The sequence below is a fragment of the Struthio camelus genome, chromosome 1 (assembly GCF_040807025.1).
Source record: "Struthio camelus isolate bStrCam1 chromosome 1, bStrCam1.hap1, whole genome shotgun sequence".
Taxonomy (NCBI): domain Eukaryota; kingdom Metazoa; phylum Chordata; class Aves; order Struthioniformes; family Struthionidae; genus Struthio; species Struthio camelus.
This window is the reverse complement of record NC_090942.1, coordinates 49,680,760-49,699,027: the sequence shown is the minus strand read 5'-3', so window position 1 is coordinate 49,699,027 and position 18,268 is coordinate 49,680,760. Positions and strand designations below refer to the sequence as shown.

The 18,268-nt window shown below is 38.0% G+C and overlaps 1 protein-coding gene across 9 annotated transcripts in view; it reads left to right on the top strand.

Annotated features, from left to right (window-relative positions):
* The window catches only part of POC1B (POC1 centriolar protein B), an 81,497-nt gene that overhangs the window by 20,427 nt on the left and 42,802 nt on the right, over positions 1–18,268 (top strand). For all 9 annotated transcript variants that reach the window (XM_068936917.1, XM_068936932.1, XM_068936906.1 and 6 more), the window contains one exon: positions 8,129–8,215. In XM_068936917.1, the coding sequence (XP_068793018.1) occupies positions 8,129–8,215 (87 nt within the window). The remainder of the gene's footprint in view (positions 1–8,128; positions 8,216–18,268) is intronic.

Sequence of the window (18,268 nt, the reverse complement as noted above, 5' to 3'; positions counted from 1 at the left end):
CTCATTCGAACTGCACCCAGCTACAACATGTGCTAAACAAACGTGTTAGCACCTTATTTATTACCAACCCTGAAAGGACACACACACAGGGAATTTTGTAGTTGCATGCCAGGTTATTTACACACTCAGCTTTGGAAGATTTCATTTAAACTAATGTTTGCATTTCTGCATGGCTGTAACATTTGTAATAGCTTATAAGCATATGGATTAGCTGCTCTCTATTAACAAAAGAGTTCTATGGCTTTGTCATTGCAAAGTTTGGGACTCCCATGGTATCTTGCTACAGTTCTTTCCTGGTCCAATTTAAGGATCTTAAAAATAAGGTTGCTGTGTCTGGTTTTCTATTAACATCACTTCATCTGTAGAATAGCTTGTTCTCAAACCACCATGAAGTATATTATATTTACTGATTAGTAAACTGATGCTCGGTTACTGATAAAATGTTAATGTAACACATATTACTGTAAGATTTTTTTTTTTATTTGTAAATTAAACAATTTGAAAAAAGTAATAATCATTAGGCTCGCTTTTGCAACTTGTTTTCAGAATTAATTTAATAATAAAAAAATGTAAAATTTTAGAGAGTGCTAAAGTGAAGTTATCAGGTTTAGTTGCTTCATATATGCCTTTCCCTAGCTTTACTGCCCCTTTCTAACTATCCAAACAAAGAACGTTGTTTGTTAGGGTAAGGAAGAATGGACCTCACTATCTGGATATAGACGTAACTTATCTAGACAAAATAGTATCAGGTTATTACCACCACTGACATGCTTTAGTTACACTAACTATGCTTGCAATTTTACAGTGTTCTGCTTTCCTAAATATTGCCTCCTTATAACTGGACAATGCAGTATTTGCACCCCCGCTGTATTTTGTGCTACTGTACTTTGGATTTCTTGCTCCTCTTTTCAGTTAAAACAAACACACACCTTTTTTTTTAAAACAACCCATCTTTTTTCTTGCAACAAGAAATAGGGAATGTTATCACTATGCAGTCTGACTGCAATACCACCCTTATCCTTCTAGTTATTCATCATGTACACCCGCAATTCAGTTCCTCCTTTCCTGAAGTGTTGATTAAAGGGAGTTTCTGGAGGTCACCTAGCCCTACCTCCTGCTTGCAGTGGGAATGTTTCCAGTGGTTGATCAAAGTGAGCCGTTGCTTTGCCTAGTTGGGTATTGAACAAAGATGGAGATACCACAATCCCTCTGGGTGATCTATTCCAGTGCTGCACAACCCTTCCAGTGAAGCATCTTTTTGGAATATCTGATCTGAGCCCCAGACAAAATGCAGAGTTGCTTGCTTTGTATTTATTGTCTTGTTCATGAGGAGCAGGGGAAGACTGACCTTAACTGAGCTGAAGTAACAGTATTCTTAAGAAACTTCGTGGCATACGCAAGTATTACAAGCAAGCAGACAAGGGAAATAGTTGAAATGCAGGAAACTAAAAGAACAGATGACCTTCTAAGGTTTGCTACAAGCAACTACAATGTCATCTAGATACTCAAGATACATTAAAATGCATTGCCACAAATTATGCTGAGATGGATAAGCTTAGGTGCTTCTGTAGCAAAAATGAAGTTAGATTGCTTTAAGATAAAATTCTAAATGATAGCACACTAAAATTGCAAAGATGTACAGGGAGAACTCGAGGGAAATAATTCCGTCCACACTTTCTTTTCATTGCTAATGTTTTATGCCTCTTCAAGTTGTTCCTGACTGCATTTGAGTAGTTGCTGTTTCCCTGTCCCTGCTTTCCTCAATGTGACAAGGTCTCTGCTATCTTAGAGCCTCATTCTGGGAAAATTGAGCTGGCTCTGCTCAGAGTCTATTCATTTGGTTTTGGAAAGACATTTTTAGTGTTCTTGTGCATCACCTATTGGAAAATGCTGTTCTGAACAAGACAGTTTGCACAAAAGAATTAAGAATTGCAACAGTTGACTGGTGTCACCTGGTATTCTGCCATCACGATAATGACTGAAAGACCTTGAGGCTGGCTTTCACCTTTTCTCAAAACTTTTCCTTACTCTTCAAAGCTATGCACAGAACCAGTCATATTTAAGATATCTTCTGAAGGCCCACCCCTCCACCCTTTCTGCCTGCTTTCTGAAGCAGAATTATCATTTACAATAAATGCCTTACTAATATCTCCTCTTCTTTAGACTGGCGGTAGCCTGAATTTTAACCTACAGCACTGAATTTTATATTCTTGACTTATAAATCTTTACAACTGCACTTCGTTCTGTAGGCTAATACTACTAGCATTGATCAATGTGATTCTTTAATATACAAGTAAGTAGAGGCTTATAACTAGTATTCTAGAATCTGTTTCACTTTTTTAAAGCTTATAACCATTACAAGTATTCAAACAATTTGGAAATCTAAGTAAATGACTCACTCCCTGAAGGTGCCTACTTTTCTCCATTGACCATAGCAGCAATCTTGTGTGACTAGCTCAAATGCAGGAGTCTAGCAATATGTCTGGATTTAGCAGAGATGAACCCTAATCATCCTCTTTTTCTTAGATAAGATATTTTTAGCAATTTGGAAATAGTGTGCATATGCAATTGTGCAGTTGTAGCATGATATGCTAGAAATGATGCATTTCTTTTGGAGACAAATGTATTTCTGAGTTTTCAGTATTTTTGTGTAATTAATCTTTGATATACCAGAGACCTCTTTAAAGTTGTCGAAAGAATGCTCAAACCTCTTTTTATTTTTATTTTTTTTAAAAAAACCACGTTGTTTCAATCTAAGCTGTGATGGTTTTGTATTTTGAGTATAAATATCTTCCCCCCGCCCCACATTAAAAACTTCAGTATAATTGTAGATGTAAATATTTTCCTAGATGACTAAAATAAGGTCTACACTAGGTGGCAGTAGAAATAAGAGAATATATGGCTATTGCTTGTTTGGCCTGATCACTCCAGTCTAAAACACAAACAATTTAATCAAATTTAACTTTAAATTTCTTCCTAGTATGTTTACAAAGAGTATTTCACAGCTAGCTGCATCACTTTTTCAAAAATGTTTTGCATAACTCACTTTAAACTTCATTTAGCTTCATTCTATTACCTCATTAACTTTTGGTATAACATCAATGCCTTATGAAAGGCATTGTAAAAGTATGAAGTGAAACCTGTTGGGCTCTTTTAGAGACTGAATATTCTTTATGCCCCTGCAGATATCACTCTGCTACTTCTAATATTCATTTACTTAAAGTACATGGCAAAGAATTAACATCCTTAGTTGATTCTGCTTCTTTTGATACACCTCTGTTTCTCTGCTGTCTTAAGCAATGCTCCTAATTCCTGCCTCTTACTTTAAGTAGTATATTTTGGTTTTGCTCCACTTTGGTCTTCAGAAATCTCTAACTCCTTACATGAAACTTTTCTTCAACAGTGTATGGGGATTCAGGATGGGGTTTTGTTGTTTTGAGGCTTTTTGTTTGTTTGTTTTTGATGTTATGGATCAAAATTTGATATGTGTCATCATACTGGAAGAAGATAATCCAATTTACCAGATAATTAAATGAAAGTTTTGGACTAGTGATTTTTAAAAACCTTTAATACATGACTGTTCTCTTTACCTCACTTAGTGTTCTGATTTTCTCTCTTGTTTTTTAAATTTAAATTTTTCCAAAAATATTTGATGGGATTATTTCACGGCTAACTAAATCACTTTGTCAGGAGATATGTTGAGTGAGTATTTGAAACTTTTCCATTTAGCTTCATTCCATTACCTCATTAATTTTTAGTGCAATATTAAATGCAAACATGCACAAGAAGGGTTTAGCTACACCCTTCATGCTTTATGTTGCCTTTTCCTCATACATTCTGCTATTCCCGAGTTGTTGCTTAACAATTCTATACGTATTTAGCTCTTTTAATGTGGCTTCTGTGGAGACGGTTGCTGTAGCCCTAGTCAGTGGTTCCAATTCTCCTCCTCTTCCCCTTTCTCTGATAAAGTGGTAGGCAGAACTATTTGCAGAGGAAACCTGCATTCCAGTGCCAGGATGTGATACTTCTGCATAAACAGCACATTTTCTTTACCTGGTCATACCATATATTTAGTTAACAATCTAATATCAGGAAAACCATGTAACTGATTTTACAATAGGTTTGATATATGTAACAAGGAGAAATTATTGCAAAGAAGATGCGCTAAGAGCTCTTAGTAATCATACTACAGTAGCTCAAGTCACTCCTCTACATCAGAATATTGAAAGGTGATGGACGCCTGCTGTCCCTATTCTGCAGAGTCCTGCAAGTGCAGTGTCCTTTCTTCTCTTCAGTACCCAAGTGATACATGTCAGAAAAGGAGCGGAATCAGCTGCCAATAGTATGGCTGATGCTCAGCTGACGTGTTATATTTATTACAGGAAGGTCTGACGCGCAGACGCAAATGAGGCTGATTGTGCTGGACACTAAAAAAACAGTTTAGGACAGTACTTGTTGTCTGTTTCATCTAAATAGATGAGGTGTATATAGAGAAAGAAAGTAAAATTATGGCATCATGTTTTTGTCATGGCAGTAAAGAAGTGCAGTTAAAACTATGAGATTTTCAGATAACCACAAAGTTACTGTGTAGACTGTGTTACCTAGCTCTGTTTCTCCTTTTTTCCCTTTCTTTCTTCCAAGGCCGTTTGACAAAATTGGAAAAAAGAAACACTTGATCCTAATGTCTACAAATTGAGGAAGACTCTTAACAGTTCTCAATTCTTATGGCCCTGTAGGAGAAGTGGTTTCCTGATCACCTCCAAATAGCTTGTTTTCCATTGACCCAACCACAATCTGAATTCAGAGTAAGAATACCTATAAAAGCTGCTCTTGGATAAAGAACAGCTTGTCTAAACTGAATCCAAGCAAGATCTAAGCACTGCTAGTCAGAAATGGCTAAAAAAGCTTTAAAACAGAGTTTGAGATGTCCCTTTAATGAGGACTTGTCATTTCTGAATTGTCAGTGCTGCAAAGCATGAGGATCCTTTTCAGCTTGACCAATCAGGTAACATCTGTATTTAAAGATGTCTTTTTTTCCCCCTCCATCTTGCTAGGAAACTTTGTGGTTCCTTTCCCCTCAATTTTCCTTCTCCTGTGAAGATCTCACTATAGTGAACTTTGCTTGTATTAGTTCCAACCTGAATTTGTGTGATATAAATTACAGAAATTCAAATGAGCTGAATGAAGAGGCTCCAGGCAGTACAAGATGCCATTGCCTGCCTTTCAAGGCTACTAGTTCCAGTTTAAAGTTTCATTCTAGCCACTTGCTTAACTCATGGATCTCTGACCTAAAAGGCTATATTTTCATTTCTAGACCCTAGGATCAAGTAGTTTGGGTTGAGGAAATCTCATTCAGTGACTGCTTCAGTGGGCAGCTCAGGCTGATCCAGCCTGATCCAGCTGCCCTCAGGTGAGATGATAGGCCCTTTCTTCTTGAAAAGGCAAAATAAAATGATCCTTCTATCTAATAAATCTCCAGCAACCAAAAAAAACCTCTATCACTAAGCAGGTGTGGGTATTTATTTTTTAGTTGAAAGTAAGATAGCTGGAAATCTTAATGATTCGAAAGTCATCTAGTCTTTCTTGTGAATTCTGTCGGTCCATAAAATGGTCCACGCATCACACAGAGGGCATATCAGGCTGTGATGCATCCAGATAATAAAATGATAAGGAATATACACATACAGTTTTTATAGGGAGAATATTCTGATTCTTAACTCAAATCCTAAGATAAAAGTGGTAACTTTTTCCACAATTCTTTATATTCTCTTGTTTTTCATTAATATTTTACTTTTCGGGAAAGGGCATTAGTAAAATTATTGTTGAAGTTATAGATTATATGCTAAAACCAACAATAAGTGAGTAGTCAAACTACAATATTGAAAAGTCAAATTTGCAGACCCTGTGATGACATGTATCTGAAATAGAATGCTGCCTCTTGTATTGAAATCAGCCTCTGATATTATCCAGTTTTTCATATAGCTTTAGAGACAGCAGAATTTCAATTTAGCTAGTTCACTTATCACAGAAGTCAGGGTTACCTCATACCTGTTTTCCACAGCATAATTTTTAAAGTTATTGTAAAATATCAGACATATCACATAAGAAGCAAGCACGTAGGCAGAGTCTAGGTATTGGTCTGATAAATGACTAGGGAACCTGAGTGTGATTTCGAAACAGAGCTATGTCACCAGATAGGTGTGTGCTCACATACTGCTTTGATGCTAATGATGTAGCACTGCAGTAAGGCAACTTGGACCCTTACATATCACTGAACTGGAGTGGCTGCAACCACGTTGACCCCGAGTGAAGCAGTTTTACCCTTACTCCTTCCATTTTTTTATTCCAGCGAGCTTCATGCTGACCTACCATAATTTGATGGTAATGAAATTTGGAAGCAGTAGTATGAGACTGATCCAGGATGTGCTAGTTTAGTTCAACAGGCTGGGGACCAGTTTAATATAAAAACCTGAGTGCTGCATACAGAAACCACAGATGGCTGAGCAAACAAGTCCATAGTTGTCCATGACCCCTTCTGCCCTGGGCCATTTCTTCCTTAGTGGAAGGAAGAGCAGGAAACAACTTCACCCACAAGTGACTCAAGCTAGAAAGTAAAACTCGACGATTACCTTCAGAAGCCTTCTAGTTGTTATCATCTAGAGGACAGGTCAAATAAATGCATTTGTGTGCCCACTACTGCTACACGGGGGGAAAAAGGAGGAGTAGAATCACCCACTGTTTCCAAGTAGGGAACTAGGACAGATGCTGGTTAAAGCACTTGAGATAAGATGACTGACTAAGTAAGCCCTTAATTTCTGCCCTTGCAAGCTAGAGGTGCTTCCTGCTTACCAAACAAATTCAGCTGAAGTAGCCAGACACATCAGGCTGTAAACTTTCACAGCTGTCAGTGTTGTGGCAAGTGCTGCGGCTGTCTTATCAGAGAATGCTTGTTTGGCACAAAACAAAGAGTTTCTGGCCAATGAAGTATTTTATCTTAGTGCCTCATGAAAGTGTCTGTGTGCGTGCGTGTTTTTCCAAGAGCAGATTCTCCAAGGCAGATGAAAGTAGCTGATATTGACACGACTTAGGTTTGTAGCTGTCTGCCATTGAACCATAAGGTGCTTTGAATCCTGATATCGTGAAGCTAGGTGATCAGAGTATGAATGCTTTTAGGTGCACCCTCGGTGTGCATGCACCGCTGTTGTGGTGAAGTTGCAAAAGTCCACTGAATGGTGTTTAAGCACATATTCATTTTAGCTGAAGTAAAGTGGGTGCAAAACTGGTGTGGACTAGAGGCAAGCTAGAGCAGCCAGTATGGGTGCAGCAAGCACATGACAGCTACAGCTTACCGTTGGTTGGGTGTAGTTACAGACAACATAAGCTAGCTCCAGTTCTGAAAACTTGCTAGCAGTGGTAAATTAGTGTTCCATATTACTCTAACTTCACCCTATTTCTACTCTGTGCTACTGTACCAACACTAATTCTATTGCCTGTGGCCCTTACTGCTGTAAGGATTACAGTGCAAGGTAGTACATAATCTTATGCATCTGTGTCAATTTAAAACAAAAAAGCATAGGAGTCAGCATAACGTAGGGGAACACATGCGGAACTTTCAGAAGCACCTTCAACTGACAGTTGCTGAGTTTGGAAATTATTTGAATAATACCTGCAGTTCACTGTTTCAGCAGCATCGTTGGCCACTCCGGCAAATTTCTCTAAACTATTATGTAGCTTCAATTTGGGGCAGTTTGAGTTAACTGTCTTGTAAGTCCACTCTGAAATTGTATTTAGGTACTTCGTTTTTATTAATCTGTCATAAAAACTGAATTTCTTAATAGTTATAATTCTTGTAGTAAGGACTCTTGAGTTAGTTTTGGGTGTTTATAAGGCATGAATAATATTTCTGTGATAAATGCATATCTGAATCCTGTTTCTGTATTATATAGCTGCTTGTTACACTGTTGTAGGGGCAACATCCTTCCTCTATTTTTCACAACATTTAAAGCATATTTATAGTTTTTAGTTAATAGTGGTGCCTTAGTGTGGCAAATAGTGCTTTTTATTTCAGTCTTGCTTCTCTTTTTCTACTGATGGTGAAACAGTAATGATTATAATTCATTTTCAACAGGTCAACCCTAGCTTTGATGTGCCTGATACACAAACACATGACCCACCAATCATAGAAATAAGTTCCTCTTCATCTTTCAATACTCTGGTAAGTTACCTTGTGGGTGAAAAGAGGATTGGGCATAGCGTAAATTAACATGTTATTGGAATATATTCTTTTTGTCTATATGGATAAAATATATTTTTAATAACTCTTCAGAGTTCAAGATCCTAAATTCTCAACTTCAGCTTGTTTTCAGTTTCCAAGAATAACCAGAAGATGGTGTAGTAGTAAAGCTTTCACATTATCCCAGTAATTTTATCCTTGTACTGAGCAGATTCTCTAATCATAAGCCCTTCTTAATTATACCTAAATATTGCTGTTATTTGTGTCTTATTCTGAAACACTCTTTCTAACTCTATCTTTCTCTGCAATTAATGGGAAACCTAGAGAATAGTTGCCTCACTGATAAAATTCCAGTAATGATGTTTTAATTTTTCTCCTTTTAAGGCATCGAGTAGTTCTCTAGGAAAGAAAAGGTAACACGTTCTAGGACAGACTGATAGGATTAGATTCTTCTAGCGCTGGGTTTTCATATGACACTGGTATGGCATGTGGGAGGAAAGGAAGGCAGTGTTTTAACGGTACTTTCGTAGGAGGAGAAATATGCTCTCCTGGTATGAAGTCCTAAAAGATGTACTGTTCTAGAATTAGGTTAAAATGAGAATTTCTCTTTTAGCTCTGATTCTGTTCCTGTGAAGGCATGATTTATATCTAGAGTAATGTTAATTGCCCTAACAACAGTTGTACAGCTGAAGGATTATTATCTAAGACTAGGCAGTAGATATGGTTTCTGCTGTTCTATTTGGTCATAAGTGCTTTATGAATAGGCATGTTGTGAGGGTACTTTTTACTTTACTTTAAGGTCATTCGATGAAAATCGTGATATAGTTTACATGTGTGTTTGTTTTTAATCTGCCAAACAGAAATAACTACATATTATTTTTCACTTGATGAGATATGTTAGTTTCATATATTTTAAGGTTTAGCAGTTGTCATGTTGTGTTTTCACAGTGAAATATGGATCTTTAAGATAAGATAATTTATGTCAAAAGAAATAATTTGGAGACTTACAGAAGTCTCTTAAGTAGGTTTGACAGATTGTGGCTTATGGTGGATGCAACTTATTGACTACCCATCACTTTAAAATATGCTATGTTCATTACTGCCTGATCTTAATACTGATCACAGATGTATGTTATACTGTATTTCTTTGTCACGTGTCTGTAAAGCTGCCAATCGTTTAATCTCTTCTCATATGAAAGTACTTTATAAAATTTTATACCTGGAACCCCTCTTAGGGGATCAAACAAGAAAAAGAATAAATAGACCCTCTACAGATAACCTTCTGTTGATTTCTGTCTGACCAGCTTTGGAATCTTATTAAAAATGTTGCTTGAAAATTCATACCTCTTGACTCTGTCAGTACTCACTACATATTTTTTCCATTATCTTGATCTCCTCTTCACCATTGGCTCTCACCTTTCTGTGATGGGTTTCACAGCACCCATCATCTCTTTTTCTTCCATCTAGCAACATTTCTCTATTCTTGTTACTCTGACTATAGCCCTAAGGGCAACTGTTCTGCCCCACCAACCCACTATTAACACAAATCCAGAAACTATGTGCGCGTTTTCTCTGCCACTAGCTCTTTTCCTGCAGTAACACTTCTCCAATTTTGGCAACCCATCTATACCTCCCTACTTTCTAATATCATCTATGTATCTTCAGCATCATCGTGGTATCCAATACCTGTCTGCTGCCTTACCTGCTCCTGTTGCTTGTAGAATGGCTGCCTGTTTCTTAATTGAGCTGTGGGTCAGCCATCAAGTTTCTTCATGTTTTGTTTCCAAAGGGTTCTGGATCTCAGAGACTTAGACCTTTTCATCTGAAGCTGGCTCAGTTACCCTCATATAAAAAGGCCCCTTCTGTAGAGGCCTCATGTCCTTCAGCAGGAAGGAAGGATGCTTGATTTCTCCCCATCTCACTTTCACTTCCAAACTTACCCTTGATGTTATTTATCCTTACTTGTGAGTGGCACTTTTTTTTAAACTCCTCCTCTAATTTGATATCATCATTATGTCCAACTCATTCTCTCTTTTTCTGATTCCAAACCCTGGCTTGCTCTTTTTCTGCTAGTTATCAAAGGCAATCCCCTGTACGTTTTTTGTTTTCCTCTGCAAACTTTATCAAGACCCATCTTAAAGCCACTTGTGGCCTTTTGCTCCTACTTCTACTGGAAGGACTCTTTTCCAGAGTCTTCCTCTTCGGATGACTGGAAATCTTTGTTCAGACTGCCAGCTTAATTCACAGATGTCCTGTGTATACCTGTTTATTCTTGTTCAAGTGTTTTGCCTTTGCTTAAATAGCTCTTCTGCCCTTTTAATAAATTCAGAGAGGAAAAACATACTCTGCACTCATCTATCTTTAAGGATTCTTGTTCAATGACTTTATGTATCAAGCATTTAACACAGCAAGGCTGTAAGGGTCCTTCCAACAGATGGTATTTGCAATATACCTCAGCAAGTCCCTGGACCAGGCTTCTCTAGGACAAATGAAAACACTGAAGCTTTTGTAGGGTCTGTGATGAGTTCCCAAAAGCTCACTAAAAGATCTTCAGGGAGAGTGGAAGTCTCTGCCAAGCCTTGCATCGTTTTGTTGAAAGATAATCAAGCTTCCTGACAGTAAATGGGCTAACTTGTATAAATCTCAAGCCTCTCCAGGAAATAGGAGAAAGACACCCCCTCTCTGCCTCCCCTCCGGCCCCAGTTATCTCTTCTGTGACGATCTTTTTGCTCTTTTTGTATTCTCCCTATTGAGAATCTCTTCAGGCTATTCGAACTGTGTCTCTTCTTACTAGTCATAGGAAATACTTCATAGGAAATACACTAATACTGCCCCTAAGAAGCCTTGGAACGGAACAAAAAGGTACTCCTTTCCCTTTCTTCTGTATAGATTTATTAATAGAAATTATAGAACAGCATAGGTTGAAGGGGATGTTTGGAGGGATTTCATCCAACCACCCACCTAAAGCAAGGTCAACTTGGATCAGGTTGCTAAGGGCCTTGTCCAATTGATTTGTGAATATCTGTAAGAATGGGGATTCCACAAGCTTTCTGGGTAGTTTGTTCTAGCGTTTGACTATATTGTGATGAAAATATTTTTCACAAAATGTAGTTGGAATTTCCCATGTTCCAACTTGCATGTTGCCCCAATCCTACCGCAATGATCCACTAGTAAGTGTCCAGCTCAGTCTTCTCTATGTTCTCCAGTTAGATGAGAATATAGAGCCTTCTCCTGAGCCTTCTCTTAAGGCTGAACAAACCCCATTCTCTCAGCCTCTCCTCATATATCACGTGCTCTGGCCTCCTTACATCTTGCTGGCCCTTCACCGGACTTGCTCCGGGATGTCAAAGTCTTTCCTGTGTAGAGAAGCCCCAAAGTGGATGCAGTAATGCAGGTTAAGGTGCAGTTAAGTACCCTTGTCCTCTATTCTTCACGACAATCTGCCTGGGGAAATATTTTTAAAAATATATGTTTAAATTTATACACTATTATTACCTTTATTGCAAATTCAAATATATTTATATAGTCTTTAGCCATTGCTTTATTTTTTGAGCTTTATCTGTGTGAGAAAAGATTGATCTTACCTCTTTCTCCCACTCTACTTTTCAAGGAATGCATACTGTTTTCAGAAGACATTTTAATTTGTTGCTTTAGCAAAGCCAAGAATCCATAATGGCTTCCGTACTTACAGTGCCGCCTTATGTGTTTTCAAATCTACTTTAAACACCTTATCTTCTCAGCTTGTCCTATCTTCTAAACTGTAAGGCCAATTCTTTTTGAACGTGCTGGGGAAAAAAAATTGTTTCATCCAAGATCTAAAGTGATACGACCTTTTTTTGTAGATTTACAGAAGGGAATGTGATCATTGTGCCAGTGGAAAAACTTTAATGTAAATGTCAATATTGGAGCTGCTTGCTTTGAACTATAATTACAAAACCGTTAAAAATTATTGTATGTATATTGCTATTTTCAGGAGTATAGTTTTGGATTTGATCATTCATTTATTGAGTTCCCCTGTGTGTTACTGAAACCAGTGTGAAAACGGGCTATATATGCTTAACTGTTATTTGAGTAATAGTTAAATAATTCTGTGAATACTTTCTGTGATCTTATATCCAATGAAGATTAATTTTCTTAATAAGATGATAGAAATGTTGTGGATCGGGTGTACAGAGAGATACCATTTGGGAGGACAAAAATTTCAGAAAATGGGTTGATGGATATTCTGATTATTAGAAATAGTTCTGATTTTTTCCAGTCTCCTATTTCTATCAGAGATATTTAAATCTGTTGCATTTGTACCTAAAAAAGAAACAGCCTGACTTTTCAGATGGTAAGGTTCTTCATATATTGTACTACTTAAAATGAGATATGTCTTAGCCTTTTTCACACAGTGTAGATATTCATTGAATTGAGGGTTTTTCTCTTTCCTTTCTTATTGAAGACTCTGTAAACATTATATTGCCTTTCCCCAACTCTTCTTTTCCGCATGTCAAGCAGCTTAATAGTGCTTTGTTTTCTGAGCTATTGAAAAACAAAAGTTGGAAGACTAATCTCCCTTTGAGACTATTTCCTCCTACTTCATCCTCTGATTTTTACTTTTAGTTTTGAAGGAGGCTGGGATTTTGGTGTGGTTGCTGGCTTTTTTTTCTTTTTTCTATTTCTTTCCTTGTTTAAGTCTGTAAGCCAATACACTGGTAACCTCCAGTCCCTGATAAGCTGCTGAGAACAAGGGAAAGTTGATGATGTCTCAGTAGTTTTTACCGACAGCAGCAGGAAATCACTGTATAGGCTCTCTAATGTTCCATCCCTTGACCTTGTTCATGTAAACAGGATTTGAAGGGAGCAAAGCAATGTACTGTGATGTGAAGTCAGAATGTCTGCACTGGTTGTGAGATATCTGCTGATTTTTCTCTTCCAGTTTCTAGTAAACATTGAAAGCAAGACATATTTATTGTTCACATAGAGTATGGTTTCTGTAAAGTTAAGACTTTTAATTATTGGAAGGGGAACACATTCAAGAGCAATTAATAGTACATGCACAGTTTTATTCCTCAATGTAAGACACTATCAACTAGTCTGTACTGCATTTATGCTAGATATTCTGATGCGAAGAGTACAAGCATTTGTATTCTCAATATGTGATGTAGTTGTTATCTCCCTGCTATGTATTTTGGGGTTTAAGTATTTTTGACCCAAATGTTATTGCCTTCTTTATTTGGGGAACAACAACAACAACAAACTCCCACATGTGTTGTGAATTGTGATAGTAATTACGAATGCAGAATTTGCATCTAGTTCTTCCATCTCTCTGTACGTGAAGGCTTACACAACTGTTCCGTCTCACTGGAAGCAACAAGATTTTTGAAGAGATCTTGTGTTAAGCCATGCAAGAAAGATTTTTATCTCAACTGTCTAATTTTGTTGAAGAGAGGATGATAAAAGAAATTTTGTCTTAAAAGTACTTCCTTTCCTTTCCATGCAACTTCAGATTTATTCCGTTTTATATCCTTTCCTGGCTCCAGCCTTACATGGAAACAAAAAACAAGTGCCTTGAATGACGTTAGTGGGAGAGGAAGAGGAAGACATGAAAAATATGAATTACATAGCTAGATTACCTCCTTTGGCGCCCCAGTTCTATTCAGAAGGGAACTTCCAGTGGAGCAAAATTCATGTGGTACTTCACAGTGCGCAATGGCTGTCCTTACTGCTTGTTGCAGTTGGTCCAAAGGCACAAGGAGAACTGCACAACAGCTTCCTGCAGTTCACGGATATCAAGTTTTCTTGGACCTTGGAGATTTAGCCTTTCACTTGAAATCTGATCACTGCATGATATTTGTATGTTGTTCTCTGCTAAAGGAAAGCTACGGCACTATCCCTTTGTACGACTGGAATGCTTGTTCTCTCAGAAAAGGAAAAAGTGTCCTACTTGTATTCCTTGTCCAAAACTGAGTCACCGATTAGACAGAATCAAAGTTCTGCACTGAGGAGGGATCCCAATAGTAGAAGGACTTTGATCGAATTCGATGCTTCCCAGCCTTCCCCAGTCAGTGTGTCTCACATTAGCTTGCCTTCCTCGTTCCCGGACAGAACCTAAGTGCTACTGCAAAGCAGAAAATTAACATTCAGACCATGTAGCAGAAAACTAATCTCAGCATAACAAAGGTCACTTCCTGAGTAGCTGTAAATCTATTTATTTTTTAAATTGCTGCTCTTTATTGCTGCTAAATGTAATAGGAACAAGCTACAAACTCCATGATCCAGATTCCAAATTCCAAACATGGAATGAAATTGCTGAGTAATATGAAGAGATCCTTCTTCTCCAGAAGTCCAGAAGTAAAACTGTCTGTACCTTTTCCATAGATGGGCATACCAAAAACTCTCAAAGAGGCTTTGAATTTCTAATGCTAGGTTTTATAAAAACATCACTGGAATACTGAATGTTGCAAACAGGAACTCAGAGATGTTCAGTATGACAGAATGAAAATAACTAGTAAGCTCTGCCTATTATATCTTTGCAAGTAAGACCTTCCCTCCACCCGATCTTGCTCTTACGCATGCATTTTTTTAGTGTCTTGGCTTACAGCACACTCCAGACAGACCTTTCCTTATGTCTGAGACGTTCTCTGCACCACAGTAGAAGCCAGGTGTGTATACCTCTGCTTTTCTCCTAATCTTTGCTTGCTATATAGGTTCAGTGCATGGGGGGAAGGGTGGGCCTCCTCTCTCTCTGCAGCCTGTCATTTGCTCTCAGGGAAGGAGCAGTCTCCCATCCCTCCTAAAGGCTGCACCTAATCCTTGTACAGCAACAATGAGGCAGCAGACGCTACCTTCTCTGTTGCCCAACCACTGCCTTTCACAGAAAGTATGGTATATACAAACAAAACAGCTATTCTTCTGTCGCAGGTGGCAAGAGGATGAAATATTTGACATTTTCAACAGTGAATTTCTAAACTTGTCTTTTTGACCCTTCGTAGAGGTGCAGGCCTGTTTAAAATGACTTATGTAGTTAATCTGGCAAGAAAAATGCTCTGATAATACTAGCATCAGATAATGATTAGTTTTAAAGATCGGATACATGAAGATGAACTCGGTGTTTGTAATGAAAGAAGAGTATGATCCAGATGGCTTTTGCGTTTTGCAGTGATGATATTCTAACACAGCGTGTAACTGCTGCTTTACAGGGAAAGAACAGGAAATGTGTTGTGCTGCTACGTAATTAGGTAATAATACATGTCTTAATGTTCTTTAATAGGCTTCATTATATTCTTTGAGTGAACTGGAGCTTGAGAGAAAGTCAGGTTTCCACTGGAGACAGAATTCTGAATTTGGGCACTAGAGAGTGCAAGAATATAATATTTGCTGTACTATTTTTAGCCTGCTTTTCTGAGGAAATGTAGCTTATGGGATTGTATGTTTATTTGTCTGTCTCTTGTCTTTTCTCCCTAATAAACCTTTGCTGGTTCTTTTTATTTATTTAATTTTTTTTAACCAAGTTTGGAATTAGCTGTTGGCAGAATGAGGAAGCCAAAGCCACTAAAGAAAAGGCAGGTAGGATGTGACACTGTGAATGTGCTTTGGTGATGGCTGACTGAACGGGCAGCGGTCGCCAATGCTGGACTAAGTACTGACTAGCTGCAATGGACCTGTTCATTCAGAGGGTCAGAGTACATACCGAGGGGCAGAAGTGACCATAAGAGAGTTCAGGAGAGGGACCTAACAGGGCGGGAGGGAACTACAGAAGATTAAGTTTCAGTATTTAGTTTCCTCACATGATAGTTTAATTACATTGCCTTTGCCCAATAGTGACGTTACTTATTAACAAATGCTTTTGCTGGACTATTGGTACCGTTTTGTACGATGAACTGACTAACTATAGATGAATTTTAGAACTGGCAGTCTATTACTTTGCGTACGGCCTTAATCATGCCAACGGTACAATGCTTAAAGACATGGACCAACTTGAAAAACATTCTTTATATTGTTCCTTTAGCAAGTCAGCACATTTCTGGGAACTAGAGGCACAGAAGTTCCAGGTATTATTTCTGTCCCAACTTCCTGAGATACTGTACTTGTACGCTCTGACCTTGTCTGCCAAAGTAATGTCGTCGTCCCCCCACCCCCTTCGGCTGGGAATCGAAGCTGTATTCACAGTTCTCACAGCTGATTCTGAGGCATGCAGAAAATGCCCGACAGCTATCAACCCACACATCCAATAACAACTGCTTCCTTCCTCTTCCTGGGGAAGAGTAACATCCTCTGAGAAGAACCATCTCCTGAGGAATGCAAGAACAGCAGCGAGCCTTTCACACAGGAAATTACTACTCTAGCACTTGCAGAAAAGTGTTTCTGTCACTTGGATTGTCAGTCCATAATGAGCTTCCTGCTGACCTAGGAGATGATTTACTACTGATCTGAAAATGCCATTTGTGAGTCGGTTAGCTTAATAGAAGTTAATGAAGTTAGCATTCAGCGGTTCTGTAAGTCTGTAATCACCTGTTTCAACTTGTGCTACTGCATGAAAAAAGAAGTGTTGAATGCAGTATTCACTGCACTTTAATAGTTCTGAGATAGCACATTCTGGAATATTGAGAATAAAGGAAAAGTTTAGAACAGTTCATAGTATGCAAGTGTCTCAGAAAATGTTGCAAAGTTTTATTTTTGTTTATCTTAAGTTGAATGATAAAACTGTGTCACAGATCAAACATGCCAGAAAAGATGTTAAGGCTGAGATATATCTCTGACTTATCCTTTATTCTTAAATATTACTGAGTCTGAGTTTAGTGTAGCGTGCTATGTAGTGCAGTTTTGAATATAAATGTCTATATAGCATTTTTTATTCAAAATGGTTAATGCAATAGTTTGTTACAAGACTAAAACACTTTAATAGTATCTAAATCTCTTCTTATATTTCTAAATGATGATGCTCGAATAAGTGTGAGCAAATTCTGTTTATGACTTAGATTACAGTGATATCTAAACCCAGAGGATGCCGTCTGCTTAAAAGCTTGTTTGGGTGTTTTCCAAATATATCAACTGTTAAAATAAAATACCTCTCTCCTTGCAAACCTTGCTGCATTACTATCTAGTTTGCTCTAAGAGATGTATTTGTTCTCTCCACTTGAGATGATGGAAATACTGAGTTGAATCCAAAAATGACACGGGTTCCTTAAAACAGGATTTAAAGACTGAGAATTCAATGAAAATTCAGTACTGGTGCAAAAATGTTTTTTTCATAGTAGCTTCATCAGATACATATGAAAAACTTTGAAAACATCTTGTCTCCTATTCTTCCACCAAAATAAATTTGAGGTCGGGAATCAGGTAAGACAGTGCAAAAGTTATGATTCTGTAGTCATTTTAACTTAACAACTGTTCTTGGGTTTTTTGTTTGTTTTGTAGGGTTTTTTTTCCCATTAATTTTATCCAAATCAATTCCCTGATCTGCTCAGCCATCCAATCACTAATGCCAGCACAGAGGAAATAGTAGGGAAAACGTTTGGAGGCTACGTAGGAGGTTAGCACTGACTGTAACCCAACTTAGGTTGTCCAATTTCCATTGAACCACATCCTTAGCATCTAGAAAGGCCATCTGGAGTGATTGCACTGCAACACACGAGTGTTACACATGCATAAAACACGATAGGATTTTGTCTTTCGTAAGATGCAATTCTTGGAAAGATATGACCAATGGAGGTGCTAGTAATGGCTTCCTTTTGTTCAGGCAGACTTGGATTCAGTTCTCCTTTTTCCAGTATAAAAGAGTTTAGCTTGCTTTAATCGATCTGCATGTCTGTAACCTAACCAGCAGATAACTGAGACAGAGACTGAATGGGGCTGCTTCATTCTTCATGGTGGAATTTGAAGCACTGTGAAGCAAAGTTATGGCCAAGATAGTCCCATACTGCATGGAGACGCTGTTTGTGGAAGTATCATCAGCTTGGTTTGGTGCTAGGGAGGGGGAAAGAGAGGAGGGATGCTGTCTTCTGTCCTACTTCTGCATTTGTACTGTGTAGAGAGTGTAGTTGCTGAACC